The sequence below is a fragment of the Pseudozyma hubeiensis genome (assembly GCF_000403515.1).
Source record: "Pseudozyma hubeiensis SY62 DNA, scaffold: PHS52, whole genome shotgun sequence".
In the NCBI taxonomy this organism is placed as follows: domain Eukaryota; kingdom Fungi; phylum Basidiomycota; class Ustilaginomycetes; order Ustilaginales; family Ustilaginaceae; genus Pseudozyma; species Pseudozyma hubeiensis.
This window is the reverse complement of record NW_012133834.1, coordinates 325,217-352,013: the sequence shown is the minus strand read 5'-3', so window position 1 is coordinate 352,013 and position 26,797 is coordinate 325,217. Positions and strand designations below refer to the sequence as shown.

At 55.4% G+C, this 26,797-nt stretch overlaps 12 protein-coding genes across 12 annotated transcripts; 5 read left to right on the top strand and 7 right to left on the bottom strand.

Annotated features, from left to right (window-relative positions):
• Positions 1 to 226: 226 nt before the first annotated feature.
• On the top strand, positions 227 to 454 carry PHSY_005716 (hypothetical protein; the record flags this gene model as incomplete). The annotated part of the gene is made up of 1 exon (XM_012336324.1): positions 227 to 454. One exon carries the CDS (start codon positions 227 to 229, stop codon positions 452 to 454), a length of 228 nt encoding a protein of 75 aa, XP_012191714.1.
• A 738-nt stretch (positions 455 to 1,192) lies between these two features.
• PHSY_005715 (multidrug resistance-associated ABC transporter) lies at positions 1,193 to 1,483 on the bottom strand (the record flags this gene model as incomplete). Its single annotated transcript, XM_012336323.1, has 1 exon — positions 1,193 to 1,483. The coding sequence occupies one exon, from the start codon at positions 1,481 to 1,483 to the stop codon at positions 1,193 to 1,195; it is 291 nt and encodes a 96-aa protein (XP_012191713.1).
• A 678-nt stretch (positions 1,484 to 2,161) lies between these two features.
• PHSY_005714 (hypothetical protein) lies at positions 2,162 to 3,061 on the bottom strand (the record flags this gene model as incomplete). The annotated part of the gene is made up of 2 exons (XM_012336322.1): positions 2,162 to 2,313; positions 2,992 to 3,061. 2 exons carry the CDS (start codon positions 3,059 to 3,061, stop codon positions 2,162 to 2,164), a joined length of 222 nt encoding a protein of 73 aa, XP_012191712.1.
• A 253-nt stretch (positions 3,062 to 3,314) lies between these two features.
• On the top strand, positions 3,315 to 6,362 carry PHSY_005713 (egghead-PC; the record flags this gene model as incomplete). Its single annotated transcript, XM_012336321.1, has 1 exon — positions 3,315 to 6,362. The coding sequence occupies one exon, from the start codon at positions 3,315 to 3,317 to the stop codon at positions 6,360 to 6,362; it is 3,048 nt and encodes a 1,015-aa protein (XP_012191711.1).
• A 967-nt stretch (positions 6,363 to 7,329) lies between these two features.
• Positions 7,330 to 12,690, bottom strand: PHSY_005712 (kynurenine 3-monooxygenase; the record flags this gene model as incomplete). The annotated part of the gene is made up of 1 exon (XM_012336320.1): positions 7,330 to 12,690. One exon carries the CDS (start codon positions 12,688 to 12,690, stop codon positions 7,330 to 7,332), a length of 5,361 nt encoding a protein of 1,786 aa, XP_012191710.1.
• A 662-nt stretch (positions 12,691 to 13,352) lies between these two features.
• PHSY_005711 (hypothetical protein) lies at positions 13,353 to 15,124 on the top strand (the record flags this gene model as incomplete). Its single annotated transcript, XM_012336319.1, has 2 exons — positions 13,353 to 13,363; positions 14,617 to 15,124. The coding sequence occupies 2 exons, from the start codon at positions 13,353 to 13,355 to the stop codon at positions 15,122 to 15,124; spliced, it is 519 nt and encodes a 172-aa protein (XP_012191709.1).
• Positions 15,125 to 15,567: 443 nt separating this feature from the next.
• On the bottom strand, positions 15,568 to 16,557 carry PHSY_005710 (glycoside hydrolase; the record flags this gene model as incomplete). The annotated part of the gene is made up of 1 exon (XM_012336318.1): positions 15,568 to 16,557. The coding sequence occupies one exon, from the start codon at positions 16,555 to 16,557 to the stop codon at positions 15,568 to 15,570; it is 990 nt and encodes a 329-aa protein (XP_012191708.1).
• An 882-nt stretch (positions 16,558 to 17,439) lies between these two features.
• On the bottom strand, positions 17,440 to 17,947 carry PHSY_005709 (hypothetical protein; the record flags this gene model as incomplete). The annotated part of the gene is made up of 2 exons (XM_012336317.1): positions 17,440 to 17,664; positions 17,855 to 17,947. The coding sequence occupies 2 exons, from the start codon at positions 17,945 to 17,947 to the stop codon at positions 17,440 to 17,442; spliced, it is 318 nt and encodes a 105-aa protein (XP_012191707.1).
• Positions 17,948 to 18,120: 173 nt separating this feature from the next.
• PHSY_005708 (DNA-directed RNA polymerase III subunit) lies at positions 18,121 to 19,740 on the bottom strand (the record flags this gene model as incomplete). Its single annotated transcript, XM_012336316.1, has 1 exon — positions 18,121 to 19,740. One exon carries the CDS (start codon positions 19,738 to 19,740, stop codon positions 18,121 to 18,123), a length of 1,620 nt encoding a protein of 539 aa, XP_012191706.1.
• A 608-nt stretch (positions 19,741 to 20,348) lies between these two features.
• PHSY_005707 (beta-Ala-His dipeptidase) lies at positions 20,349 to 23,804 on the top strand (the record flags this gene model as incomplete). Its single annotated transcript, XM_012336315.1, has 1 exon — positions 20,349 to 23,804. One exon carries the CDS (start codon positions 20,349 to 20,351, stop codon positions 23,802 to 23,804), a length of 3,456 nt encoding a protein of 1,151 aa, XP_012191705.1.
• Positions 23,805 to 24,386: 582 nt separating this feature from the next.
• On the bottom strand, positions 24,387 to 25,150 carry PHSY_005706 (lactoylglutathione lyase; the record flags this gene model as incomplete). Its single annotated transcript, XM_012336314.1, has 2 exons — positions 24,387 to 24,765; positions 24,846 to 25,150. The coding sequence occupies 2 exons, from the start codon at positions 25,148 to 25,150 to the stop codon at positions 24,387 to 24,389; spliced, it is 684 nt and encodes a 227-aa protein (XP_012191704.1).
• A 484-nt stretch (positions 25,151 to 25,634) lies between these two features.
• PHSY_005705 (glycosyltransferase) lies at positions 25,635 to 26,636 on the top strand (the record flags this gene model as incomplete). Its single annotated transcript, XM_012336313.1, has 1 exon — positions 25,635 to 26,636. One exon carries the CDS (start codon positions 25,635 to 25,637, stop codon positions 26,634 to 26,636), a length of 1,002 nt encoding a protein of 333 aa, XP_012191703.1.
• Between the last annotated feature and the right edge of the window lie 161 nt (positions 26,637 to 26,797).

Below are 26,797 nucleotides of genomic sequence, written 5' to 3'. Positions count from 1 at the left end.
AAGTACACCTACTTGCCTGCAAACCCCACCATCAGTGCTTGCAGCGATGGCAGAGCGAGAGGACAGCTGATTTTCGATCTCCCTTGCTGATCACCACGGGGCATTAGGCGCGGTGACGACGGTCCAACGCAGCCTGAGTTTGAATTCCTCAGATTTACGGTTCCAAGCTGCAGCCGGCAATGCACAGTTGCAAACAGAACGGACATCGAAACTGATTCACACGACAATGCCGACCAGAGCAAGAGGCACCCTCGAATTTTTCAAGATGATCAAGCTGTCTCGACCAATCGGCTGTAAGCCATACCAGACAGCGAAGCATCCAACCGTCTATAGGGTCCCGCTCTTACGCAAACGCCGCTGTGACAACCGTCGACCTTCGACTCTCGGCGCCTTGACGGTGTTCGTGGCTGAGTATGGCACGCCTTTTGGACGATGCCGATATCCGAAATGCTAATAGACCGCAACAGTTCTCTGCATGCAGAAGGGCGACGCTCGCATCACATGGAGGCTGTGGTAGCATCACCGTACAAACGCTCGCGTGGAGTGACACTACATTCCAAAAAACAAAGCCGCGTGCGTCCCTACGGCACGGAGACGAAATCGAACAAAAACACCGAAAAGCCGAATTAAGCCCCGATCAGATTCTCTGCTCAGCGGAACGGCCTCAGTAGTGATCTTCGTCGATCGGCGCGACAGCATGCTGATCTGCATCGACTGAGACGTGTTCGCTTCCTGAATCAAAGTAGCGGGTAATCCGCGCTCCGCTCGACACGGCCGTCCATGACCTCATCAAGCTATTCCCTTCTTGACAACGGCGTCGGGCTTTGTGCAACCCGAATCCCGCTCACATGGCCCTGTCGATTCTTTTGGTTTTCGGAACGAGATTTCTCGTCGCCGTCGTCCGAGCATTGTCACTCAAGGTTAGACGAAGCTGACCGACGCCGCGATCAGTGCAAAGCATCTACAACATCAAAGCCGACTTTAGGGAAGCTGCACCCGTCTGCACCCCGGTTCAACACGCCAGCCGAAGAGGCGCAAATTTTCCCTGCCGCGTCAGTATGAAACTTTTAATCTGAAATTTATCTCAAACGTTTTCTCTGACCTCCTCGACCTCATCCATCGAAGAGTGCAGAGGCTTCGATATTTTGGAATTGAGCTGACGCAGTCTCCTCGGTGCGGCATGAAAGCGACTTCAGGCTTCACTTCCACGCTGATCCGTGGCCGCCCAGGCCTTGTAGATGTCACCACAGGATCCATTATCCTGAGTCAGCCCTAGGAATGAGCTCTTTCGAGCCACACTTTCCAACGCAAATAAGCCTGTCCGATGGAGTGTCTCAACAATCCCTGTCCTGTGCCTGAAAGAAACTTTTCCGGCCTTCGCAAGAGTCAGCATGCCGTTGGCCGATGTTCGCATGGAACTGAATGTCTCGCCACGACGCTCGGCTGACGACTCCCAGCTCCGGACGCGAACCAGCGGACACATAACGAGTCGTGAAGCCCCGCAAACGGCCGCTGCACACATTGTGCTCTCGCTTGCACATGGGCGATCGTCAATAGCTTATCGGGAGACGAAGCCATCTGGTCCTGTTTGAAGGTATTTCGACAGACCCGAAGGCCCAAGCAGCAGCACCAGGCAAAGAGAGAAAAGTCAGCAGCTGGCAGGAACCGACATTGCCAGGTTGTTGATACTTTGGCGAGTGCTCGAAGAGCCAAAGCATACGCGACACATCTTTTGAACAAACTTTTCCCCTGTTTTTTCTTCTTCTTCTAATTTCTTGAAAACAATTTCGCGGCAAATTCATAATTTATTCATGGCTACACGGATCACCGCGGCAGCGCCCATGAATTCGTGTGCGGAAGCCACAGCGTCGTTGGTCGAGGGTGAATTCCGATGGCCATACCTGGTCAGTTTAGCCAGCCAGCCCTGTCTAAAGCAGTATTACATAGCTGCGGCCAAGTCCAATAGGCGGAATCAACCAATCACTGAGGAATCCTTTGCGTAGGCGATAGTGCCGAAATTGGCGCTCGGAACCCTCGAAATCCGTCTTCGTGAACCCTTGTTTCTCAGGACGGTGCCTGCGCTGCGCTTCGACCTCGTCGTTCCACCCTTTTTCTTTTTTTCAAAACTTTTTTTGTTTCTTACATTGATTTATCTTGATGGCTAGCCGCCGTTTGGCTGTGCCTCAGGATCGATGCAGGAACTCCCAGCGAACTGCACCACGGCATTGCATCGCACCGCTCTCTTCTCCACTTTTCGGAACCCTGAAGACGGATCTCCGCTGCCTTCCTGTCTCGCGCTGTTGTTTACATCGTCTGACGAAGCCGCCAGGCGGTCAGGGTCCCTCGACGAAGGTGTGAAACTTTGTTTTTAGCTGCCGTTGGAGTACCGTGCTCGTCCTCTCCAGTAGCCGACCCTGCGGCACTTCAAAGATGGTCTCTGGCTTCAGAACCTCTACGGTATGTGGCTAGGCAGCAAGGCGGTCTCTAGAGCCACGGTCCGTACCTGTGGGTTGCGTCCGCGGATCGTCAAGCCGTCCTGGCTAGCTTCGCGAGGCCAAATTTTTCCGCTTGATGGTTCGCCGACTCTTGTATGAGTTTGCAGAAGATAGTGCGAGCAGCAGCGTTGGCTACCGAACTGAACTGATAGGCGAGCTGCCGACAATCGTTCAGCTGTTATTAAGGATCAGCGTGCAGTTGGTCCTGTCTGCAAACAAGCATCGTCGGTAGCAGCCTGAACTTTTTTCTTTGGTGGTCCCAGCCCGCCTCCTATTCGGACCCGCATCACCGTCAGCTCCTGGTCCCTTCGTCGTCGTACGCTGTACATCGTCCCGTCTCTCTTCCACCTTCCTTCTCCACTCACGACTCCTCAACGCCCTTCCCCATCATCATCTCAAAATCAAGCGCACGCGCAAGCGTCTGCAAGCAACGGGTCCTTTCTTTCCTTCTCGAAGTCTCATTCCCAAACGGTCAAGAGTCTGCGTGTCATCTAACTTTCGTACAGCAGAGGTATAGCGACTGCGTAAGCTCTCTGCGGCACCGGGTCGTCCGACTTGCACATCATGTCGTCACCTGCGAGGTATCAAGAGAAGCGAAGGAGTGAGAGCGACAGCGACCACCCACGATCGTCTTTGAGCGAAAACGATGACGAAATCCGACCAGCTGGCCGCATGCCATACAATCAGTTCCCAAGCTATGCCAGTCGTACGTATTCAGGCCCATATTTTGCTTCTGCCAGTCTCTTGAAGAACATATTAGTCTAACCATGTCTCTTGATACATCCTCGGCGATTTTTGTCTTGAGTAGGTGCGAGCACCATGACCCCAAGCGGCGAGCTCTCGGCGCTGGGCTACTCTCCAACACAGACGCCGGACCTCTACGATCGAACTGCCACAGCAACGCCAAACGAAGAGAAGCTCACCAGCGTGGCCGAGTTCAAAGCGGCCAAGGACTCGGCTGGTGCAATTGGAAGCGGCGTTGTCAAAGACGAAAAGAAGCCGCGAGCAGACCAGCCTGCGAAGACCGCAGCCAACGGATACCTCGACTATGCCGACGGTCTCCGTGGTATCGCGATGATCATGGTGTTCAACGGCCACTTCATCGACAACACCTTCGTTCAGACTCATCCCGGCACCATTCAGAACGGTACCCCTGTCGGGCTTCTCCGAAGTCCCATCGGTTTGGTACTCTTCTACATGCTTTCAGGCCGTCTCAACGCAACCTCGTACTTTCGTAACAAGGCTCTCGGCCGTCCTATCATCTGGAGCGTAATTCCCGAAGCATTGATCCGACGCTCCCTGCGTCTTCTCATCGTTGGTGGCGTCTGGGAGGTGATCCAGAAGGTCGAGTGTGGCACGCACGCGTTTGACCAGACCGTCATCGCAGAGGGTTGGTTGCAATCGGGCAACCTTGGCTACCCGCAATGGTGCCGCGTCAACTTTGACAACCCTTCGCCATTCCCTAGGGACTGGGACATCTCGACCAGCGTCGGTGACATTCTCGTCGGTCTCCTGCGACTTGCCACCAATCGCGATTATCTGCAGCAGCTGCTCAATGCATCGATGCTCTGGTCGATCGTGCCGCAGCTGTGGGGTATGATCTCTGTTCTCATGTTGCTCCCGATCGTCATGCACCTGCAACCCTCGCGTCGCTTCGTACTCTACGCTCTGCTTCTCGTCTTCCAGGGCTACACGTACAATCAGAACATTCCTTTCACCGTCGGTGCCATCGCCGCCGATCTCAAAGCTTCCGGCTATATCAAGAAGTTCAACGAAAAGTCGCGCATTGCGTTCCTGCTTACCGAGCTGTCGCTCGCCGCCTTTTTCGTCGCGGCTTACTGCTACAACCCTATCTTCATCAAGATTGACCAGAATCTGCAGAGCATCACCGACCGAGATGGCATCTTGGGCTATGACATCACCGGGTTCACGGGCGGTCGAATGCCAAGCTACCTGATCTTGGCTGGTGTGCTCTACTACTGGCTAGAGATGAGCGTGGTGCTCCAATGGCTTATCGGCAACTGGGCTTTCAAGGCACTTGGTCGTGTTGCCCTCGGTTTCTACGTGTGCCAGATGTCGATCATCTACGGCATCATGCCCTACCTCGTGATTCACTTCCGTGACCGCGGCTACTCGTTCTGGAGCAACATGTGGAGTACCTGGCTCATCACGTTCTTCAGCGCTTACGTGGTTGCCTGGCTTATTGCTCACACGCTCGACAATTGGGCCATGATCTTCAGCGACTGGTTCGCAAAGACAATCATCCGCGAGGACACGTATGCAACGCTAAAGGTATCGGCGGTTAACACGGTACGAGCTGTGGTGTTCGGCCCCCCTTCCGTCGCTAGAGCTACTCCCGGATGGATCAAGGACAAGTGGAGCAAGACCAAGCACTTCGTCTGGGTCATGTTCCACTGGAGGACCATGGTCGAAGCTCCTGCGCCTCCTTCGCACCCCATGGAGGTTGGCTTGCAGATGAATCAGCTGCACTCGACGCTCTTCGATGCCGACATTTCGGACGACGAGCAGGCGATGCGGACGCGATGGATGCTCAGGGCGCTTTCGTTCATGGCACCCGTGCAGGTGGCGATCATCCTTGCGCTCGGTTTCATCTGGATGTGGTTCAACCCCTGGTCGAGCTACATCTTGGATGGCTTTGCCGACTTCTCGACCGTCTGGCGACTGCTGTGGGCGCTGGCGCTGCCGTACTGCATCATCACAACGCTCGGATACGCCACGCCTGACATCACCAGGACCACCGAGGAGCTCAAGAAGAAGCCCGTTGTGCGCGAGCACATTCACCGTCTCTTCATCGTCAGTGTTACACGAGGTTCCAACCCCGAGACGACACGACGCGCGCACCTGCACCTCAAGAAGCTCGAAAAGTACCATCCTGCTGTGCGTGCCATTGTGCTCACTGACGAGCCCTACTCGTACCCGGATCTGGACAATGTCATGACTCCCAAGGCGTACAACTCGCCACAAGGCAAGGCCAAACACAAGGCCAAGGCCCTCGACTACTTCCGTTCGTCCATGGGCCTCACTCCGTACGACTGGGTGCTGCACATGGACGAAGAATCGACCATGGATGCCGAGAGTCTTCGTGGATGCTTCGACTTTATCCGCTACAACACGGGTCACATTGGTCAAGGTATCATCATCTACAACGGCAAGCGCGAGACCTACTGGAAGAACTGGTTCTTTGCCGTCGCTGATTGCATTCGTGTCGGTGACGAGTTGGCTCGATTCTCCTTGCAGGGCAACATTATCAAGCGTCCTGTGTTTGGTGTCCACGGCTCCTTCTTGATGATCAACGGTGACGTCGAGAACAGGGTGACGTGGGACTTTGGCTCGTTGGCCGAAGACTTTGAGTTTTCGCAAGCCGCTTGGGCCAAAGGCTACACGCTGGGTCGCATCCACGGAGTTGTGCGCGAGCAATCGCCCGAAGGCTGGGCTGACTTTATCAAGCAGCGTCGTCGATGGTACATGGGTATCCGAGGTATCAATGGTCTCTTCCTCTTGCCTCAGATCGCCATCAAGCTCTGGACCGCCGGTATCTTCTGTCTCGTCGCCACGCTCATCAACATTCCCTTTTCGCTGTTGCTGGAATGGTCGGGTCCCACACCGAGATGGCTGTACGTCATTTCGTGCTTCTGCTTTGGCAACTTTTACTGGTTGTACTACTCGGGATTGTTCTTCTCAGAGTTGGACTACGGATACAAGTGGTACCAGGCCTGGCAGATCCCGGTGCATGCCGTGTCGCTGCTCATCTTGCAACCTATCATGGCATTCGTGGAAGGTGTGGCGGTGGTATATGCCATGTCGACAGAGGACGGAACGGTTGGATTCCAGGTCATCAAGAAGTGATCAAGACGTACAGCAGCTTTCAAGTGACAGAGAAAGGGGAGAGATCCATTTCGGCAAACGCCTGTTCAGTTAGTTCAAATGTGATTTTCGATGGACAATGCCACTTGCTTCACGATAGGACGTTGTTGAGTTGTTTAAGCTGGCGTACCGGAATGAAGTGTGATACGCAACGTGCGCTATGATGATCGAAGCGGCAGCCTACGACGAGTGAGATCAAGAAGGTGCTTCGACTGTCACGAGCGAGCATGAGGACAAAGACTCCGGCCTTGGCGCGTCCAGCTTTGTAGCCCAAGCAGAATCGATCTGCGCAACACAAGAGCGCACGCTACTCGCACGTACTGTCTCCAGTCCGCGTGCCTCCAGCCACAGAGGCTGAGCAGGAGCAAAGTACGAAATGCAAGGGCCAGGGCGAGGCGCGCACTCTGGGGGTTCAGTCATCAGGGGAAAGCAACGCCTTTGATTCAGAGGAGGAAGCTTGGCTCCGACTCTTGATACCCAAATCTCCATTGCGGATCCTGACGATCGCGAGTCGGCCGTACTGTATCTCGCTAACAGGTGCAGTGATCGTTCTTGCATAAACCCTGAGAGCTGCTCTGGAGCATCGTCTCCCACGATCAGTTGTTGCCCAGCGTCGCAGTGAGTGTCTAGATCACTTTGTCTGTTTTGACGTCTCCGGCACTGTTCAGACTGTTGCGCAGAACGGCACATGCGCCTTGACCCCTTCTCGAGTGGTCATTTCTGTGTACACAAATTCAACCCAAAAGACCTCGGAGCATGGCTTCGAACCAGTTGCCATCACGGGTGATCTCATTCTCTAGCGACGCCAGCCAACCGTCCACACCGACTGACATCTCGCCACACGCACCCGTCCTCGCGCGCACAACAGTCACCACACACGCAACCGGAACACACAACAAGCGAGATCTGATGCAAACACCTTCACATTGCTTCTCCTCACAGCGCCCGATCAGATCTTCTTCTGCAGGCCCTCAATCCAGCCCTCAGTCAGCGGCTGCCAAACACCCCTCGTCCTGTACACGCCAACCACCGCCCCCGTCAGCACCCCCACCGTCGCCGTCAACACCGCATGCCCCACAATCGCCTGCTGCCGCTTCTCGGTCTTGACCACCGTCGAGTACGGCAGATTGCTAAACGTGGTCATCGCGTACAGACTGCTCCACATGCTCGACGGCAGGACCGACATCAACAGCCCATCCAGCTTCTTCCTCAAAAGGTAGGGCCACGAGACGACCGCATGCGCCATCTCGCGGTAGTTCTGCTCGGCAAGCTGCAAGATCGCTACCAAGTCGGGATGACGTTGCGTCGTGTACTTGTCGAGCGCCGCTTCGAGCGACTCGTTGGCGTCGATAACGTCGAACATGACGCGAACGTCTTCGAATCCGCAGTTGAGGCCTTGACCGTAGAACGGAAGCATGGCGTGCGCCGCATCCCCGATCAGCACGGCACGGTCCTTATAGTGGTACGGATCGCACTGGACGCTCCCCAATGCACTGGCTCGACGAGTCGTGAGACACTCGACCAGCTTGTCCTCCCCAATCAGCGGCAGCGCATCCGGGAAATGCTCCTTGAACAGCGCGACGATGCCTTCTTTCGTCGACAGCTCCGAGGCGAACATCTTGAACGGCGCAAACAGCGTACATGTGAAACTGCCGTCCAAGTTGGGCAGCGCGATGAGCATGAACGAGTGTCGCGGCCAGATGTGGAGATGGTTAGGGTCGAGGTGGAAAGCATCGTGACCACCGGGTTTGCCGTCGGCTCCACCGGTTCCGCGGATGCGCGAACCAGAGGACAGTGAGGTGCGGGCGGGGATCGCCAGCTCGACATACCCAGTGTCGATGTAGTTGTGCGTGTAGTGCATGCGGATGAGGCTACCCATTGCCGAGCGGATGGAAGAGTGTGCGCCGTCGCAGCCAACCACGAACGAGGCGTAGCGCGTGTTGGACGACTTGGGTATGCGTTGGTTGTTGCTGTGCACATTGAAATCGAGTCGAACTCGTTCGGACGGCAAAGTGCCAGCAGAAGAAGCGTCCAGCTGCTGGGCCCCGTGACGCTTCGCAGAAGGTTGCTTGCCCTTGCCACGACGCGACGACTCATCGGCAGACGACTCTCCACCCGTCAGATTGGCACCTCGCGTCGACTCTTTCGCAGTCACACCATTGGCAGCAGTGACACCATTGGCAGGAGGAGTCTGAGCCCGCCTAGCAGCAGATCTAGTATCGTGGTCAAAGTCGACACTCTGCAGCTTGTGTTCAAAGTGAACCTCAACGTTGGGATGCATCAAGGCGTGGTCGAGCAAGATGTTGTTCAACCTGCCTCGATCCACCGAGTTGATGCTTTCGCCTTTGTTGCTGTACAGCTGGCTGAGCTCTTTCACCACCGCGTCCTTGCTGCCGGACGCCTGTTTTGTTACCACATGGATCATCCTTGCCCTCATGGGTACCGAGTCCTGCAGCACAAGATCAGCAAGATCCATGCCGGTGGATGCGTACTTGCCGAGACCAACGAGGCTGACGCTGCGTAGACCGGTGATGCCGCGCGTGGAGAGCGCGAGATTGATGCTGCGCTGGGAAGCGCGCGACACCGCTTCGTGCGTTCGAGGATCCGGTCGTGATTCGTAGATGTCGACCTTGCAGCCACGCTGGGCAAAAGCCAAAGCGGCAAGACATCCGACTGGGCCGGCGCCAATGACGGCTACACGCTCAGGGAGGCGACACTTGGTGGGGATCTGTGGCGACGCGATGCTCGCGTCTTTGCGCGTCTCGCTGCTGGATTTACTATTCTTGCTGTCTGTAGCCTGTGCGGGAGCAGCTGCAGGAACAACACTGCGAGGCTTGACTGCGGGATTCGCTTCGACTTCGGACAGCTCGTCGGCCGAGACCATTTGGCGTAATGCGTTCGACTTTGGCTTGACCACCGTGTTGAGGGCATCGTCGTCCCTGACAATCGTGATCTTGTTTGCTGGCTGGGTCTGCAAAGCTTCCAGCTGCTTCAGCACAGTGCCGATCTGTCCCTGAATCGCCTTGATCACTCTCTCCGTCTCGGTGTACGACTCTGTCTGCTCTGCGATCAGCGTCTTCCTGACGTTGGTGATCTCGGACACAATGGCGCGCTCGACTCGATCAGTGACCTGCATCATCACATCCTCAAAGTGAGGAGCGAGGACACGACTCACCACCTCCATGGCGGTGCGCTGAACCGCAGGTAGGATGGTCTGCGCAATGTTGCGAGTGAGCTCAGCCTTGAGTTCGGTGGAAGCGATGAGGTGCTCGACCTGCTGTGGAAGGGCCGCTTCGATCGAGTGCTGGAAACCGGATGCGATGTTGGCAGAGATGGCGTCTTGCACTGCCATCGTGATGGTGTCCGATAGAGCGGCGTTGATCTCATCGGCCGAGATCGTGACCTCGTTAGATGACTGCTTCTCACCGATTGCAGGGGATCGCTGCGGCAGCGTAGCTTGCGACGTCACATTGGTCGATGAAGTTGGCTCGGGCACAGCGACTGTTTCCCGCGGTGAGACCTGCTGCTCCTTAAAAACCACATGTTCGGCAGGCTTAGCGACCGCACTGGGCAGTACCGCACCGCTGCGCTCCAAGGGTGGAGTTCTCGGTTCATCCGTCTTGGCAGCGTCTGCATCATCAGCCTGTGCCTTGGCTGCCGAAGCCTTCTTCTTCTTGTTTTTCTTTTTTGTGGACTTGCTGGGCGTGGCTTGCGACTCAAGCGAGGATGCCTCCTCCGTCGAGGGCTCCGGCAGGGTTGCCGAGTCAGTCTCAGCGCTAGCCGTAGAAGGTCGGCCGACATTCTTCTGTCTTTCGGCGGCAAAGCTGTCGTCGGAGTTCTGTGCAGCACTGTGAGCATTGACCAACTGAACGACGCTGATGCCCTCGGGGAACGCAACGAACAGCCTGCAAGGCTCGCCAGCCACCCTGCTGCCTTGACTGATGGTGACGGAAGTACATGGGTCTTGCAATGCGAACTCTTCGATGGGGTACGACAGCTGAATACTCCAGGGCACGGAAACCTTGTCCGAATGAGCTGGCAACGGTTGAAGCTCGAGCGGAATCGCAAACACAGACGAGCGGAAGCTGTTGCAGACCAGAAGCGTACTGGTGTGTGCGTCGAGGTGGACGAGGTTAAAGTGCTCCTTGTCGCCCGACTGCGGAGGTCCTTGGAACTTCCAGACGTGCTTGAACGAGCGCGATGAAAGATCGTACAGCGCAAGAATGGTGTTGCACCTGAAGCCAAAGAGAGCTCCTCGGATGGCAGAGGAGTCCTTGTCTCGGGAAGTACCCTTGCTGCCTGCGCTCGGTCCATGGATGAAAGAGAGATGGCTGATGACCGTAGGCTCCTGCGAAGGTGACTCGATGCCGAAGGCCGTGCCGTTTATGTCCTGGGCGCTGCCGTCGAGGGCCTTGAAACGCAAAGTCCAGGACTCGTCACCTTCGAGAGATGCCGAGACTGTAGCCAGCGTGGATCCGTCGGGAGAGAATGCAAAGGCAGCCAGAGGTTCATTGTGGGCAACGTCTTCGCTCCTCGGATCAATGTCAAGCTCGGAAAGCGATCGGAACTCTTTCATAGACGATGCCGCCACTGTGTTGTGCAAGAACTGGCTTGCGACGTCAACGATCATGACGTTACTGTCGCTTGTCGAGATTGCCAGCGTTGGTTGCAAAGGATGCCAGGCGATGGCGGAGAAGCGGTGGACGAAGGGGCTCTTGTAAGGATCAGCCACGATGCGACCGAGCAAAGTAGGGTCCGAAGTCTGGTTGCCCTGTCGCACGAAGGAGGCGGGCACCTTCCAGATGACGACGCCTTCGTCCGTGGCATCCTTTGAACTTTCAACGAGCGCTGCGAGAAGGAATTCCTCATCATCTTGGGTTGACTCGAACGCGACGATCGACCGGACGGTAGGCTTGCCTGGCGCTTGAACGAGTAGACGAGCACCCGTGCCGATGTGGATGAGCCTGACTTTGCCTTTGGACATGGCGTAGCAGGCTACATTGCGACCCAGATTGGCAACGCGAGACGCGGGAAGAAGGCCTGCGGCAGAGACGTTGCATGGAAAAAGGAAAGGAGACGGAAGGAGTGCGACGCCCGATGTCTCGACGCTGGAATGTCCCAAACTCGACAGGCCGCCCGGCTGCTTGGCGGCGAGGTCCAGAGTGGCGATGCTGGGAGCGCTGGAAGAGCGAGATGGCGAGAGGACCGAAAGGCCGGACGACTTTGGGTCATCGAAAGCGTCGTCTTGCTTGAGTGTAGCAGCATGGCGAGAGGCGTGGGACTGCTTCTCCGGAGCATCGAGGGGCGCAGGGACAGATGGCAGTTTGCGTAAGTAGGCTCGGGCTGGAGACGTTGCCGCTGAGTCTTTGAAAGTTTTTGCAGAAGATAGTGGCCGGATGTCCTGCTCGTTTGTGGGAGGAGCTGAGGCGGCATGCTCGACTGGTACTACTGGCTTGTCGGCTAGCTGGGCTGCCTTGCTGGCTGCTGCAGACGCAGAGAGCTTCTGGAGGAGGCTGGAGATACCTGCATTGGCGGCCTTGTAGCCGTTGATGTGCTGTTCATCAGGAATTGGCTGTGCCTGAGCTGGGGCTGGTTGCGGTGTGAGATCGTCTTGTGGCTTCGAGAGCATGTCGAAAGGACTGACAAAATCAAAAGGGGTCCTGAATGACGGTGCAGACGCAGCAGGCGCAGCAGGTGTACTGGACTCGCCATTCAAGACGTTGTGAGCCGCACTATCATGCTGAGGCAGACCAGTGTCATGCGATGGTGGAGTGTTGATGATAGGCGAGGGGGAGCCAGGTGATGGCTGGCGAAGCTTTGAGCCTACCGCACTGCTGACCGAGCTTGGCGGTGACGGGGGCAGCTGCAGGGCCTTGTTGAGGAGAGAGCGCTGTGGTCGACTAGTATCATCAGTGACGTTGCTTTGTGTTGCGCCATTGATTTCAATATTGTTGTTCGGGCTGACCGAGGGAGGTGCGAGTGGAGAAGAGGAGGGAGCCATAAACTGCTGCATGAGGGAGTTCACATCCTGGTGATAGCTGTATTGCTGCAGAGGTCCTGACATGCTGGATGATGGAGCTGGCTGACCTGGCGCTCCGCGCCCATGTGACCCGGATGAGGTTCTGCTCAAGCTGGGTGCGGGAGACCCCTCGGCGGCAGTGGAGCTAGCGAGAGGAGCTGTTTGGGACTTTGACGCTGTTGGGGAGACGATGCGACCAGGAGCACCAGCGAGGAGATCAAGCAGTGAATTGGATGCCGAGATGGATGATTCCGGTGAGAAGGCCTTGGGGCCGGGCGGAGGGGTCGACATGCTCGAAGCGACGCTGGACGCGGACTAGAAGTGTGGATGCGGGCACGGCGCGTCGTCGAAGACCTTGGGAACCTGATATTGACTGTTCCTCTCGCCTGCACTTGTACGGTCTAGCTTGGTCGTTCTGAGTCTCTATCCGCCGCGATTGGCTGTTGTGTGGATGACAAGGTGTGGGACGGAAAGGAGGAAGGGGAGCGCAGCAAGAGTGAGTGAGCTAATTGAATCGTCAAGGGTTCATCCGCTCCCGCAACGTCTGTCTGAGTTAAGCAACTTTTCTTCTCGAAACGTCACATCGACTGAGCCCGCATTCGACATTTTTCTTCTCTTTCTTCGCTGTGACTCTTGAGAAGTGGAGAATTTCCATAAACCCGAACCAGCTCAACTCATCCGCTCTTCATCAATCACCTCATCACGGCTTCATGCGGTCAGATGTGACTTTCTAGATTTGCAACAAATTCCGACTCGGACGCCGCTAGCTGCCGCAATTTTTGTAAGCTCAGCTAAAAATCATGCTGTCTCTGCCCGGCCCCTTCGACCGTCGCTTCAACCCAGGGACGCCTCACGTGGCTACACAGACCTATCGTTCAGAGAACAGCTCAGACAAAATGAGATCCTGACAGAACAAGCGGACACAGGAGGTCTTGAACAATGGCAGATGACCGATGTCAACGAGGTGAGCCAAGGATCGAGATGGATGCCTTTGATCTTATGCAAGTCATCGGCTAGATTTGATGAAGAATTCGCTTAATCCGAGACCGGAGCGGGAGCCGGAGAGAAAATACTAGAGTGTTACGCCGCCATCGCTTCTTGTTCAGTTTCTTTTTTTTAAGCATGGTCGGCCCCAGGTTGCGTCGACAAGAGTGACAACTGCGAGAGCTGCTCTAGGATGGACTTTGCTTCGGAACCTTCACTATTGGCAGCAGTCTCAGTGTGAGGCGTAATGTCGACGACGAAACGTGCCCGAATTTTACCGAATCGACCAGCTCGGGATGGCTGAGTAGGCTCGCGGAGGGGGGTTACAGTGACGTTGATAGTGCAAGGTGAAGGAGCACATTCGTGACTGATGGCTTTAAACGTTTCGATGAAAGATGTCGAGCTCCCTCAAGGCATCAAATGTAAGATCTGCACAGAAATGGCTAGCTTTTTCACTCAAGGCTGCTCGATAGTCTTCCAAGACCCTATTGTTGGAGCTGGGGAGTTCGACCATGTTGCGGTCGTGGCTATCCGCACGATACGACGAGGTCAAGGTGCGACAGTATGGTGTTTGGCGACTTATTTCTGAGCTATCTACTGTATCGGATACACCTTGGCAGTGCCAGAGAGAGTAGCGAGTGTTGCGTGAGACGGGGGCGTCTTCACTTGCACCGAAGTCGCTTGAGAGAGAGGTTGCAATGCGGAACGGCAAGAATTGCAGTGGTGGAAGAAGAACAGCTAAGTCGAATGGTCGAAACTATGTATGTTTGCTTTTCGAACTAACGAGACGTGCGGATGTACACGTTGCGGAAAGCTCTTACGGACGCTTCAAGAGATGCGGAACGCGCGTTCAACAGCGGAAACCGCACGATCAAAGTCCAGCTCCAAAAGACACATCTCTCGCTTCGCTCATGCATCTGGATCGCCTATGGCTTAGCGATTCCATGGACAGACGGAGGCTAGTCAGAGCTTATCCTAGAAGGCGGAGAACAACAACCTGCGACTTCGCACAGACTTCGTCCTTCGTCGGACGCGATCGAGCAAACAGCTCGGTACATCCGACTATACGAGTGATTGCATTTGCTCCAGCAGTGTTGGACGTTTCTATTATCATACACTCTTCCGCACTTCATCGTCTCTTCCGCTCCTACTTTCCTACTCAGTGCATCCTCACTCCATTCTCTCTAGCCTCTGATCACACACCCTTCGCTCTCCTCTACCACTTTTCGGAAGGCGCAAAGTCATCGTCTTGCTTTTCGATATTGAGCATTACTCTAGCTTCAACGGACTGGCCGTCTACTCGTTTCCGCATCACTCACCGCATCATGACCCAAGACTTCCACCTTCAGTCCGAGGACAAAGTCGATGCCTTCGAAGCGATCTTCGAGATGCAAGCCGTTCTCGAACAACTTCGTGCTCGTCTACCGAAAACTTTCGAGCGGCTCCTGATCACGAGACCTACCTCTACCACCTTTTCCGCATCGTCTGCGAAAGCTTGGTCAAGGTAGGAGAAGATGCAGCTTTGACCGGCGAGCGTAGCATGAGGTCGTACACTCTAGATGGACCTGATGGAATTCCCTTGATCGTAGTTCGAGTCCAGGATCAGGAGGAAAACGACGCGTTTCTTCTGAACAAGGCGGTTATGTATGAGGATTCGTGCCCAGCTTGTAGAGAGATCAACGCTGCTAGGAAGGCAGCTCTGGATGTTGAAGATGGGAGTGTCGATGCAGGCTCGCCTTGAAATAGAGGAAGGGAGTACAGGGTGAGGGTTGCCGCTCAGACCGGAGGTCGACATGCCTCCATCCCGCACAGATCTAAAACACGTTCTGCCCAATAGACGCGTCAAGCTTCTGGGTAATCAGGTTCAAGTTCGCTGACCTGCCAAGAACCTCGAGCTCATGGCCAGCGCAATCATTCTGCTAGCTATTCTCTCAAATGCGCCTCAGTCTATGCCAAGAAGTTCCCTGGCAACGATGAACAACGGATGGTTAGTGGCAGATCGTTATGCATCGAAGAAGTTATGATTGAATTCCGCAAGCGGTATCGGAGTAAGTCACGTCCACAAGCACGGTTGAGGGTGAAACCGTAGCACATAAGCGGAAAGGATCGATCAGAAGAGACGAGGAAGGATTGATCAACATGCGGAAAGACAACGACCTAAGCTGAATGCAGAGATCAGGACGATTAGTGCGAGCTACGGCACTTCTTGTGACCCCTGGAAGGAGAGGTGAGAGGACCGTTGCCTCCCTGACCACCGTCACCCGAAGCGGGAGGCTGAGCAGAGCCACTGTCGCCGCCGGAATGGGGAGGATTCGAGCCTGAACCGGATCCGACACCAGTATCCTTTCCATTGCCAGCCGATTCTGGACTGTAACCCTGAGGCTTACCCTGATCACCATCCACAGTACCGCCAGTACCAGCTACGCCACCCGCCGAATAGCCCTGCTTCTTTCCACCGGCCAAGCAAACGCTTCGATCGCGCTTGTGCTGAGCAGGAGCCGCCGCATTCTCGCTGCTGATCCTACCCGAATACGCACTGGCCGTATTATCGTCCTTGCGCTGGCAACCCGAGCGGTCGATCAAGCTCTTCGGACACCTGACCCTCTTCGGCGAACCTTTGAGCACCGGATTGTCACCCCAGTCGCTAAACCTCCACTCGCAGCCCTCCTGCAGCGGTCCCGGCAAGTTTTTGCACTGAGAAGCAGTCTTAACCCCGCCATACTGATCACCCCACAGAGAAGCAGCCACACCCCACTGCTTCGGACAGCCCTGAGGGAAAGCACCCAATCCACCACCGGGAATCTGGAAATCGATGTTCTGACTCTGGACGTCGCCACCCGTGTTGGTGACTTGGAAGATGAGCTTGTTGCGCTTGATGGGTTTGCCTTGACCATCGTGAGCGAATTCGGCGTAGTAGCAGGCACAGTCGGTGTCGGACTCTTGACCGGTGGTGAAGGCTGCAAAACCGAGGGCAAGGGTTGAGTCCGAAGTGTCGTCGAAAGGCTGCATGCAGCTGCACATGAAGTTGTTACCACCGTTGCAGCCACTTTGTCCAGAGTTGGCCTCGGCAGCGGGGATCAGGGTGACACCGTCCGCTTTACAGACGTCGACGGGGGCGTAGACGGGCGCTTTGTTCACTGTTGGGACCAGAAAAGCAAATCGAAATGTCAGCATCCGACCATTCGTGGAGGTCGGCAAAGACGCTCTTTGTCTGTGACGAGTCTAAAATACTCTACTACGATACTTACACCATGCGGCGCTGGGTTGGCAGCAGTCCCAGTATCGTGTGGCCATTCCAGCGCTGGCACCATCAAGGTGAATCAGCGAAAGGGAGAGTGAAAGAGCCAAGAGGCCGACGTTGAGTTTGAAAGCCATCTTTGCGAAGGTTGGTTGGAGTACGAAAGGGGATAGAAGAAGAAAGAGTGAGAACTGAATGAGCTAGAGAAAAGAGAATGGAATGGTTCTTGTCCAGCAAGATGTTGCTTAAAAGGGAAGTGTGAGAATGAGAGAGATGACGAAGGAAGGTGATGGGATACTGGTCGAGGTGTGCTCGATCAGGGTTCCTTATATGCCTTCTTCCTCTTCCCACCGCCGGGAGCGTACGAACGCCTGAATCGTGAGGAGAAGTCCTGGTCCGTCGAGCGAGTGCGCTACGTGAAGCATCTCATTATGGTCAGCACTTGCGTGCGGCCCACTTTCAATCCTGATACGTCACATGAAAGCCATTATCCTCAGGCACTTGGTCAGGCACGATGGCGCAAGGAATCGGCAATGAACGATTTCATCTGCGACGATTTGATTGATTCACCTCACCTGAAGGTGGGATTGGCTGAGCATTTGTTGATTGTCGTTCCGGCTCTGTCTGGGTGTTGCAACGTTGTCATGACGACCAACGACGCCGAGCTGCATTCCTTTGTACCTGGGCGTGCACATTCGGTCATCGTCATCCTGACCTCACCAAGAGCCATACTGTACACCAAACATCACAACACACAATCAAGTTGACAACGTTCTCGACTTCGCTCACTTACGGTGTTCTCCACAGCCGACAAAAACCTAGCTTCGGATGGCGAGCAAAACCCGATACCCTAGAGCAGGAAAAACTGAGCTGCTGGCACGGCACGACCGGCAGATCGAAGACGATGATTTCCTATCGGATGTGGGGGTTGTGTCATGAACATGGGCTGAAGATTGCATGCCGGTTGCAAAGGTGGACAATGAAGCTCCTCCTTCCTGCCCCTGCATCTGCGTGCACTTTGCGGCTGTTCCAAAATCTGTACTCTGCAGACAAAAGAAAGCCGTCGACACGTCACGAACGGAATTCGGAAACAGACGTGCGGAACGCACACATGTTCGCAAAAGCGCTTGGTTGACGCCGATGGCTGGAAAGCTCGAGCAAAGTCCGGAACAGTCTTCCGATCGGAGCATGGTGTTGAGCCTAAAAGCAAGCTCGTGTCTCGATGATTCTCACCGCTGCAACGTGGTGTGAGCCGGATGCCAAGTGGATTTCCGAAAGGTCACCGGTGGGGTCGAACCCCACCACGAGCGACCGTCGGAACGGCATTGTAGACAGAAACGCGGCAACACCGATGGACGTCGAAAAAGCAAGCACAGGCAGACCGTGTGTACACACGCGAGCGGAAACCGTCAAATTGCAGCTTGAGGTCGTGGATCGAGGAACAACATGAAGAAACCCTTTGATTGCAACGCCACCTTGCCTGACAAGTTGGCACGATTTTACACCCCCTCGTCCTTGACACCGTCGCTTAGGACATCGTCTTCGTCGTCGCCATCCTCGTCATCTTCATTATCGGCGATCGTATCAATCCAGCCGTTAGTCAGCTTTCGGCCTAGCTCGTCGTGCTTACCGCCGTAGTATTGGCAGGTCTCGGCATTGACTGGACCGGTATCGTCGCAGAAATCGAAGACGGGACAGTGACCACAAGGCGTCTCGGTCCATCCGACCTTAACAGAGTGTGGTCTGACAGCACGGTAGACGAAGGGAGCGATCTCATCCGCGCCCGTCCCTGAAATTCGACGGGATGATGAAGACTTGCCGTTAGAACGCTTCTTCTTGCTGCTCGAGCGCCGTCTGCTTGCGTGATCGGATGACGATGACGAGGCGGTGCTGGTATCTGACTCGGATCCGCTCCCCTCGTCATCTGAGGAGGCAGCGCGAGATAGTGAACGCGAACGAGACCGTGACGATGACCGTGATCGCGACTTGCTGCTCTTCCTGTGCTTGGATTTGCTGCTTTTCGAAGACGACTTGCTCGACTTGCTTTTTTCGCGAGATGATGATGAAGACTTTGCCGAAGCTCGCTTTCGTTTGCCGCTGGTGACGGGACCTTCATCTTCTTCGTCACTCTGGTCGTCTCCATTGGACTTGCGCTCCTTTTTAACCTTTCTCCTGCCACCCTCGGTTTCCGATCCCGTCTCTTCAGCCTCTGATTCGCTATCTGATGCGCTATCGCTGGTCCCATCTGATCCGCTGCCGTCTGTGGAGCGATCAGAGTCTGAGTAGTCATGGTCTTCCTCGTCGAACCCATTGGTATGACCGCCTGATCCACCGAAGGAAACAGGAAGGATGGGAATCTTTTCGATCTGCTCGTCGTAGACCAAGATATCGAGTAGAGACACGACGTGTTCGACTTCGAGCTCGGTCTCTGTCAGGTTGGAGTTGCGCAGATACGAATGGATGCTGTTGGCGGAAGGAAGCTGCGATGTGTGAGTCGTGGGGAAGAGGGCTCTCGATTGACCATTTTTGGGGAACGACTTTGAACGAATGAAATTGAGGATGGCCATGGAAAGCTCGTTGATAAAGCCAGTGTCCAGCTCGTTGTCGGTGTACCAGGGGCCGCCTGAGAGTTCGATGGATGGAGTGAGGCCGAAGAGCATGAAGATCTTGCGGGTCGGGTATTTGACCGACTTTACCGCCTTGACAAGCTGCTTCTGCTCGAGCGACTTGAGGCATCGGTTGATGATGGTTTGGTGCAAATTCGTTCTGGATTTCAACTGCTTGGTCCAGATTCCTTCGTTGCGCGAGTCTTTGATATGCGAGTAGACCAGCGTTTCGTTCTCGTCGAGCTTGCCCATCATGCTCGCCTCCGCCTTGGCAGTGGCAGCAAACTGTAGCGTGCCGCTAAGAGACTGAGCCGAAAGGAGGCTCTTTCTGAGCAAGCCATTGACAGCGCTGAGTCGATCGTCGACGTGTTCATGCTTGAACTGTATTTCGATCTGGTCCTGGGTGATGATGCCGCCTGGTGAAGCTTGAGCTGCTCGGTACAGTGCTGACTCGAGCTTTGTGAGCTTTCCACCTGCGGCCGATGATGAGGACGAAGCTCTCGCGCTCGGCATGGTGACGGAGAGAGCAGCGACCTGCTGAGCTGCCTGAGCTCACAGTGCCAAGGCGAAGGACGGCAGGGAGATGGTGAGGAGAAGGTGACTGTGATGTTGGAAGAGAGTGTGAATCAGAATGCGCTTTGCAACTTTTCTTGGAATTCCAAAAAGTCGATTTGTCTCACTCAAAATTCACTTCCGCGACCCGAGCCGGCTGTCTAATCGGGATCACAGTGACTGAATCGGGTGGCTGCGCCTTTATCATGCTCGAATGAGCTTGTTCGACATGAGAATGACACCATACTTTGCATCAATAAGTGACTGCATGGCTCTCTCCGTATGACCACCGACCAACACAGGCCAAGCATTTGCTGTCGTTTCGGACCCTGGAACAGTCTGTTTTCTACCCCGTACATTCCTGTTATCCGCAGCTTCCAACTTCATCGGCCTCCATTCCGCACTCCTAACGTTCAAAGGGGACCTCTTCCTAATCTTGCTTCCCTCCCGAATCAGGTCTGCGAAACAACCTCATCGCAGGGGCAGCACTTGGCTCTGCAGCGACAACATAAGAAACGCCCTCCAATTCATCTGCAGCGTTCAGCTCGCCACAGCCATGCCTGCCGAAAATGTGCTCGCCCAATGTTCATTATGAACACTTTCTCGATCAACCCTCCTCCTCGTCTCGACCGCTAAACGACGACATCCTTAGCCTCGCCCGGGCTAGGCAGGCAGGCCCATCATCGCTCTCATCCATCTATGGCGCAAACTCGACGACCACTGCATCCACCAGCGTACTGCTTAGCCATACTATCAATCACCACTCATCGGTCCTTTCTCTAGCCGTAGACGAGCGTCGCAATTTGCTCTACTCTGGCTCCCAGGAAGGCTACATCAATGTCTGGGATCTCACGGCTTTCCAGCCTACGACGCAATTAAAAGGTCATACGGGAAGCGTGCTGGCGCTTGAAGTCGCTTCCGAGAAGAATTGGCTCTTTAGTTCGTCAGGTGACAACACCGTCCGAGTGTGGGATACCTTGACCAACTCGCCCCTTTTCGTCGTCTACCCAGCTCAAGATAATGTAGGCGACATCTTTGCGCTCAAATGGTGCTCAGCTCTAGAGACACTCTACATCGGATGTCAGTCCACATCGATTCAGTGGATCTGTCTCGCCGGCTTCGACAAAGACAGGCCCAATGACCGAAGCGGAAACCGCTCTCTCGACGGGTCTCAGATGCAACCTGCTGGTGACGGATACGCTCAAGGTACAGCAGCCGACAATGGGTTGGACAGTCCCATCATATCCACACCAGATCTTATGGCTCGGCCGCACAAGTTCTTCGACTCCGTCCCCGTGGCACTCAGCAGGTCCGGTATGGGTACCGCAGGTACATCGACTCCCACCCTCTCCAGCGCAAGAGTACCTAATGCAAATCCCGGTATTGCAAACGTCCCCGCACTTGGAAAAAGTCCACGAATGGCGCAATCTGGTTACATCACTGCCAGCAAGGGAGCCCTAGCAACAAATGTCGCGACGGAGAGGGTTCTCGACGCGGCGTCGCAGCGACTCGATACCGCAGCCATTCCCTCCTCTGCGTCAGGGTTGCCCGATGCTGACATCGACCAGCCAATCGATTCTGTCCGCACGCTGCTCGTCCCGTCATCTTCTTCTGTACCCTCTGCTCACTTCGGATACGTCTACTGCCTTGCGCTCTTGACTCTTGAGGGCGATACTGAGCATCCTACCGTTCTCGCGTCCGGCTCTGGTGACGAGACCATTAAGCTCTGGCATGCCACCCGATCCGGCCTCTCGCTCCTCGCCACGCTCGAAAGTCCCAATGCTGAAGGCAACGCCATTCTTGCCCTCGCTTCGTGGAAGACGACCCTCTTCTCTGGCCTTCAAGGTGGAGAAGTCGAAGTCTGGGACCTCGAAACCTGCACGCTGGTCCGGACTATCAGAGCGCATGCTGACGACGTCATCTGCCTTGAGACTTGCCCCGAGTCAGGCCTTCTCTTCACTGCTGGCGCAGATGGCAAGGTGCACACCTGGGACAGATCTTTCAGATGCGTCAGCAGATTGCAGGCGCACCAAGGCATCGTCCTCTCGCTTGCGCAGGTCAGACGCAGCCGTTCTGATGTCACACAAGGCCTCGAAGACAATTTTGAGCAAGGTGATTTTAGGCATATCTCCAAAGTATCGCAGCTTGTCACAGGCTCTAGCGATAACCTCATCAAGATCTGGGACGCTGTGCCTTTGCAGCTCCAGACGTCTCCTTCGTTAGGTCGGCAAGCACCGCTTTCAGCACTGCAGAGAGGAGCGGATCGTCTTTCTCTGGACCATGCAACGCCCTCGTTCAGCTCAACACCAATAGCAGCCGCAAGCGCTGACATCGCTGCCAACATCGTCGGCCAAGAAGCGAAATCCATCCTCGCGGCAACATCCAACGGCAAGACTGGCGAAATTGAATCGGCGCAATGGCCGCTTCTCCGATCACTTCTGCGCAAGTTCATCTCGTACCCCAGTGTCAGTTCGAGCGAAGAGCACCGAGAGGACTGTCGACAAGCCGCTCACTTTCTCAAGACCTGTTTCCAGGAACTCGGGGCTGAAGCGCGCATACTGCCCAATTCGGCGGGAACCAATCCTCTGGTGCTTGCGACTTTCAAAGCGAACGCTCATCGATCGAGACGACGCCGTGCAGCAGCTGCCAACCTGGATCGCTCCAGAAGTGCGTCAACCTCGACCACGACATCTGCCTCTACCACTGCATCGAGCAGCTCGTCCGAGTCATACTTGGACGTCGACCGTAACGTGCTGGACGAAGAGGACACTGATGAAGGCGAAGGCTTGAGTGGATCCATCATGTTCGATCACCTCCAGGACCCTATCGAGCGTAATGACGGTGTCGATGAGGATGACGGACGCGCATCACGACCTCGACGCAAGAGGCGTTGCTTGTTCTACGGCCACTACGACTGCATTGCGGCGGAAGGGAACTGGACTTCGGCTCCGTTCACGCTGGACGGAAGGGACGGGTACTTGTACGGTCGGGGCGTATCAGACAACAAGGGCCCCATTCTGGCAGCCGCCTGTGCAGTCCATCACCTCCTCTCGACGCGTCGGCTCTATTCTGATGTCGTATTCCTCATCGAAGGAGAGGAAGAGAATGGCTCGGTTGGATTTGTCGAGGCCGTCAGGAAGTACAAGAGCGAGATCGGCGAGATCGATGTGGTGCTGCTCTCCAACTCGTACTGGCTAGATGAAGAGACACCATGCCTGACGATCGGCCTGCGCGGAGTGGTGCGGGCCACGATCAGTGTAACGAGCGGCGACCGCGACGTTCACTCGGGTGTTGAAGGCGGTGCGATCCGCGAGCCCATGGTCGATATGGTCAAGCTGCTGGCGCGTCTGACGGGAGAAGGCGAGCAGGTCGCTCTGCCTGGATTCTACGACTCTGTGCGCCCGACGACGGATCTCGAGGTGCAAGCGTACCGGGACATTGTGCGCATCAAGCGATCGCTTCAGTCCTCGACGCATGCGAACATCGATACGGTGGAAAGCTTGATGGCCAAGTGGCGCAACCCTTCGCTGTCTGTCCACAACATCCGCGTCTCTGGGCCAGGCAACTCGACCGTGATCCCGTCGTCGGTCTCTGCACAGGTATCGCTTCGTCTCGTGCCGGATCAGGATCTGGCCACCATCGAAGGTTCCCTGCTCAACCACGTCAACACCACATTTGACTCGCTCTACCCAACCCTGGCGCGACCGTCGATCAAGAACAAAGTCAACCTTAGCGTCGACCATCGAGCCGACTGGTGGCTAGGTTCCGACTCTAGCAGCTACTTCCAGCTGCTACGCGAAGCGGTCAAGCAGGAGTGGACGGCAGAACCCATCTCAATTCGAGAAGGTGGAAGTATCCCAGCCATCGCCATCTTGGAAAAGGAGCTGGGCGCCAGTGCAGTGCATCTGCCTATGGGGCAGAGCAGCGACAATGCGCATCTGCCGAACGAGAGGTTGCGGCAGAGGAACTTGGTCAAGGGTCAGAACGTGGTCAGGCGGTTCATACAGGGCTTGGCGGGCATCTAGAGCGGACAAAGCACGGACTGGAATGCATTTTCACTTTCGGGAAAGGTTCGCTGGGTGAGTATGGGTGAGGTCGAAGTTGAGTCGGCTAGATTCTTGCATCTTTGCGTCTGGAGTGAAGAATCGAGGCAAAGTGGCAGATTCAGTGAACAGTTCTTCTCAAGCGATCTTTGCTCGGACAGACCGCAGAAGCCTCGCCAAAAGTGCTGCTTTCCCCCCCGGCCTCCCTGCGTGTATACACAGCGTTGTCACTTTCGCACCTGCTCTCATCTCTCGACAACCTCCGACACACGGTGTGCACACACGTTGAAAGACGGAAAGGCAAGGAACACTTTTGAAGGGCATTCGCATTTCCATCAACAAAGGGGTGAAGATGATGGGAGATTTGGTGGGCGATTGCCGAACGGGGGCGCTTCCAACTTTCAATACACGATGCGAGGTGGGGAGTGTGTTGGAGACGCTTACTGAGGCTTGCCGAAGGAGATGATTTCGATCCAGTAGTTGTCCTGTATTCATCCGCAAACCGGAAAACATCATATGTCAGTACTCCATCCAACAACTTGACCCGACTTTTCCTGCCTTCTGTCAACGTACGGGATCCAAAATGAACGCGATGTTCTTCATCTTCCCATCCGTCAGTTTCTTCTGAAACTTGACGCCCAACTTTTCAAACCTGTCGCAGGCCTTTTCGATATCGTCGACGGAAACACACAGGTGACCGAAACCCTTGGGTTCCTGGTTGCCATTGTGATAGCTGAAGTTGGCGTCGTTTTCGGTGCCGTGGTTGTGGGTGAGTTCGAGGATGGCCTCTCGTTCACCGCGCTGCGAGACACCCTTCTGGTGCTGGTAGGCGAGGAAGTAGAGCGTGAAGTCGCCGCCGTCGTGCGTGTCGATGAGGTCCATCCCGAGGGTGTTCTGGTAGAAGTCGAGCGAGATCTTGGGGTCTTTGACTCGAAGCATCACACTGTGTCAGAGAGAGGAGGGTAAGCATGTGAAAGAGGGAAGGAGTTGGGATTCAGGTTCGAAGGAAAAGGTGAGACTTACTGGTTGAGGCGGTAGCTGGCGGTCTCTGCAGTAGGTGGCAGTGCGCGTGGGGTCGAAGTGTGGAGTGGTCGATGAGCACGAAGTAGGAAAGAGACGGTGGGGAGACGAGGTAGAGGTAGAGAAAAGTGTAAGCCATATTGCTTAGACTGGCGCCGACAATTGGTTGCTGTTGCAAGACCTCGAACGCCGGCCACCGTGCTGGTTGGAGCGACGGCCAAACTGCTGGCATGGAGTGTCCGCAACGAAGCTCGGGAGGATAGACTCTGTCGGAGTAGGAAAGGGTACGAACCTGCGGTGGCTGGCATTTTGGGCAATGATACTGGTTTCTGTCGGCTATCCGGTGAAGAAACGGTCAGATGGTGTGGTGTTCGAAAGGAAAGGCGAGGCTAACGAGCGGGTATATATTGAGGAACAGCTTGCGGGACCGACGGTGCGGCAATAACGAACTCGACCGATCCCCGTCTCTCTTGCTTCACCTGGGCACCACTCTCTCACTCAGCTGGTCAGACATGACGTTGTTCGCCTTGTCATGCACGCTCTTCTCGCTCCGGCCACGGCGAATCGTCGAGTGTCGTGTGTCACAGGAGCAGCCGTGCTCCAAATTTTCTGACGGTTGGAAGCCTCCACTTTGCTCTGCAGCGCACGGGCTTAGGCGCTTCTTTCTTCATGAAAATGCGACACTGTAAGGTGAAAAGATGTAACATCCTTTCCCCAACGCGGGAATTGCACAGACCAACACCAAACCTTGTGAGAAACGCTTTGCTTCTCGCATGCCACACACGGCTGCGGATGCTGCTGCTGCGCGTGTTACTTTTCACGTCACCTCTTGCTCTTCTTGAACGTCGTCTTCATCCTCGATCTGCAGCATACATCGTACCAAGGAACCCAACCATTGAGCGAGAACGGTGGCAAATGTCAATAGCACTCGATATGGACACAACCAAGATCCGCAAGCAGCCCGCTGCTTCGGCTTCCTCCTCTTCCTCATCCACACCGTTCTGCTCCGTGATCGTCCCCGCCTTCCGCGAGAACCTCAACATCCGACCACTCGTCACCCGACTCTCCTCCGCATTCTCCTCCCATCCCGATCTTTCCAACACCGAAATCATCATCGTCGATGACAACTCACGCGATGGATCCGTCGAAACCGTCTCTGCACTCCAACACGAAGGCTACAACGTACGCATCGTGGTACGCACTTCGGAACGCGGTCTCTCCTCCGCCGTCGTCCGCGGATTCCGTGAAGCTCGCGGCGAACGAATGATCTGCATGGACGCCGACCTTCAACACCCACCCGAAGCCGTACCCTCGCTACTGCTCGCGCTCGACGATCGCAAAACCTTCGTCCTCGGTACCCGCTACGGCGCAGGCGTCAGCATGGATAAAGACTGGCCCCTCCACCGTCGCATCATCTCCTCTGGCGCGCGAATGCTCGCCCTACCCCTCACAACCGCCTCCGATCCCATGAGCGGCTTCTTCGGAATCACAAAGAGAAGCTTCGCAAACGCCGACCAGGACATCAACGCCCAAGGATTCAAAATCGCCCTCGATCTACTCGTCAAATCCGGCGTCGAAAGCAGCGCCATCGCCGAAGTACCCTTCAGCTTCGGATTGAGACAGGAAGGCGAGAGCAAGTTGGATGGCAAAGTCATGCTCAAGTACGTCGAGCAGCTCGTCGAATTGTACAGGTTCAGGTTCGGTACGGCGCCGTTGGTGTTTGTGCTGTTGATGCTCGTCGTGTTGGCGCTGTATGTTTGGTCTCATGTCGTGGCGCCCGTGTTCAGTCGGTGAACGGTGGTAGCGCTGTTGGTGAGGGGAGATGTGGTCGATCCAGGGAATGCTTTTTGAAAGCCATATCGGTAGCATCTATGTGTGTGTGTGTGTGTGCTTCAACTCAATGTGCGTCAAACCCCTCCCTATCACCACTGACACACTCACTCGAAGAACAACAG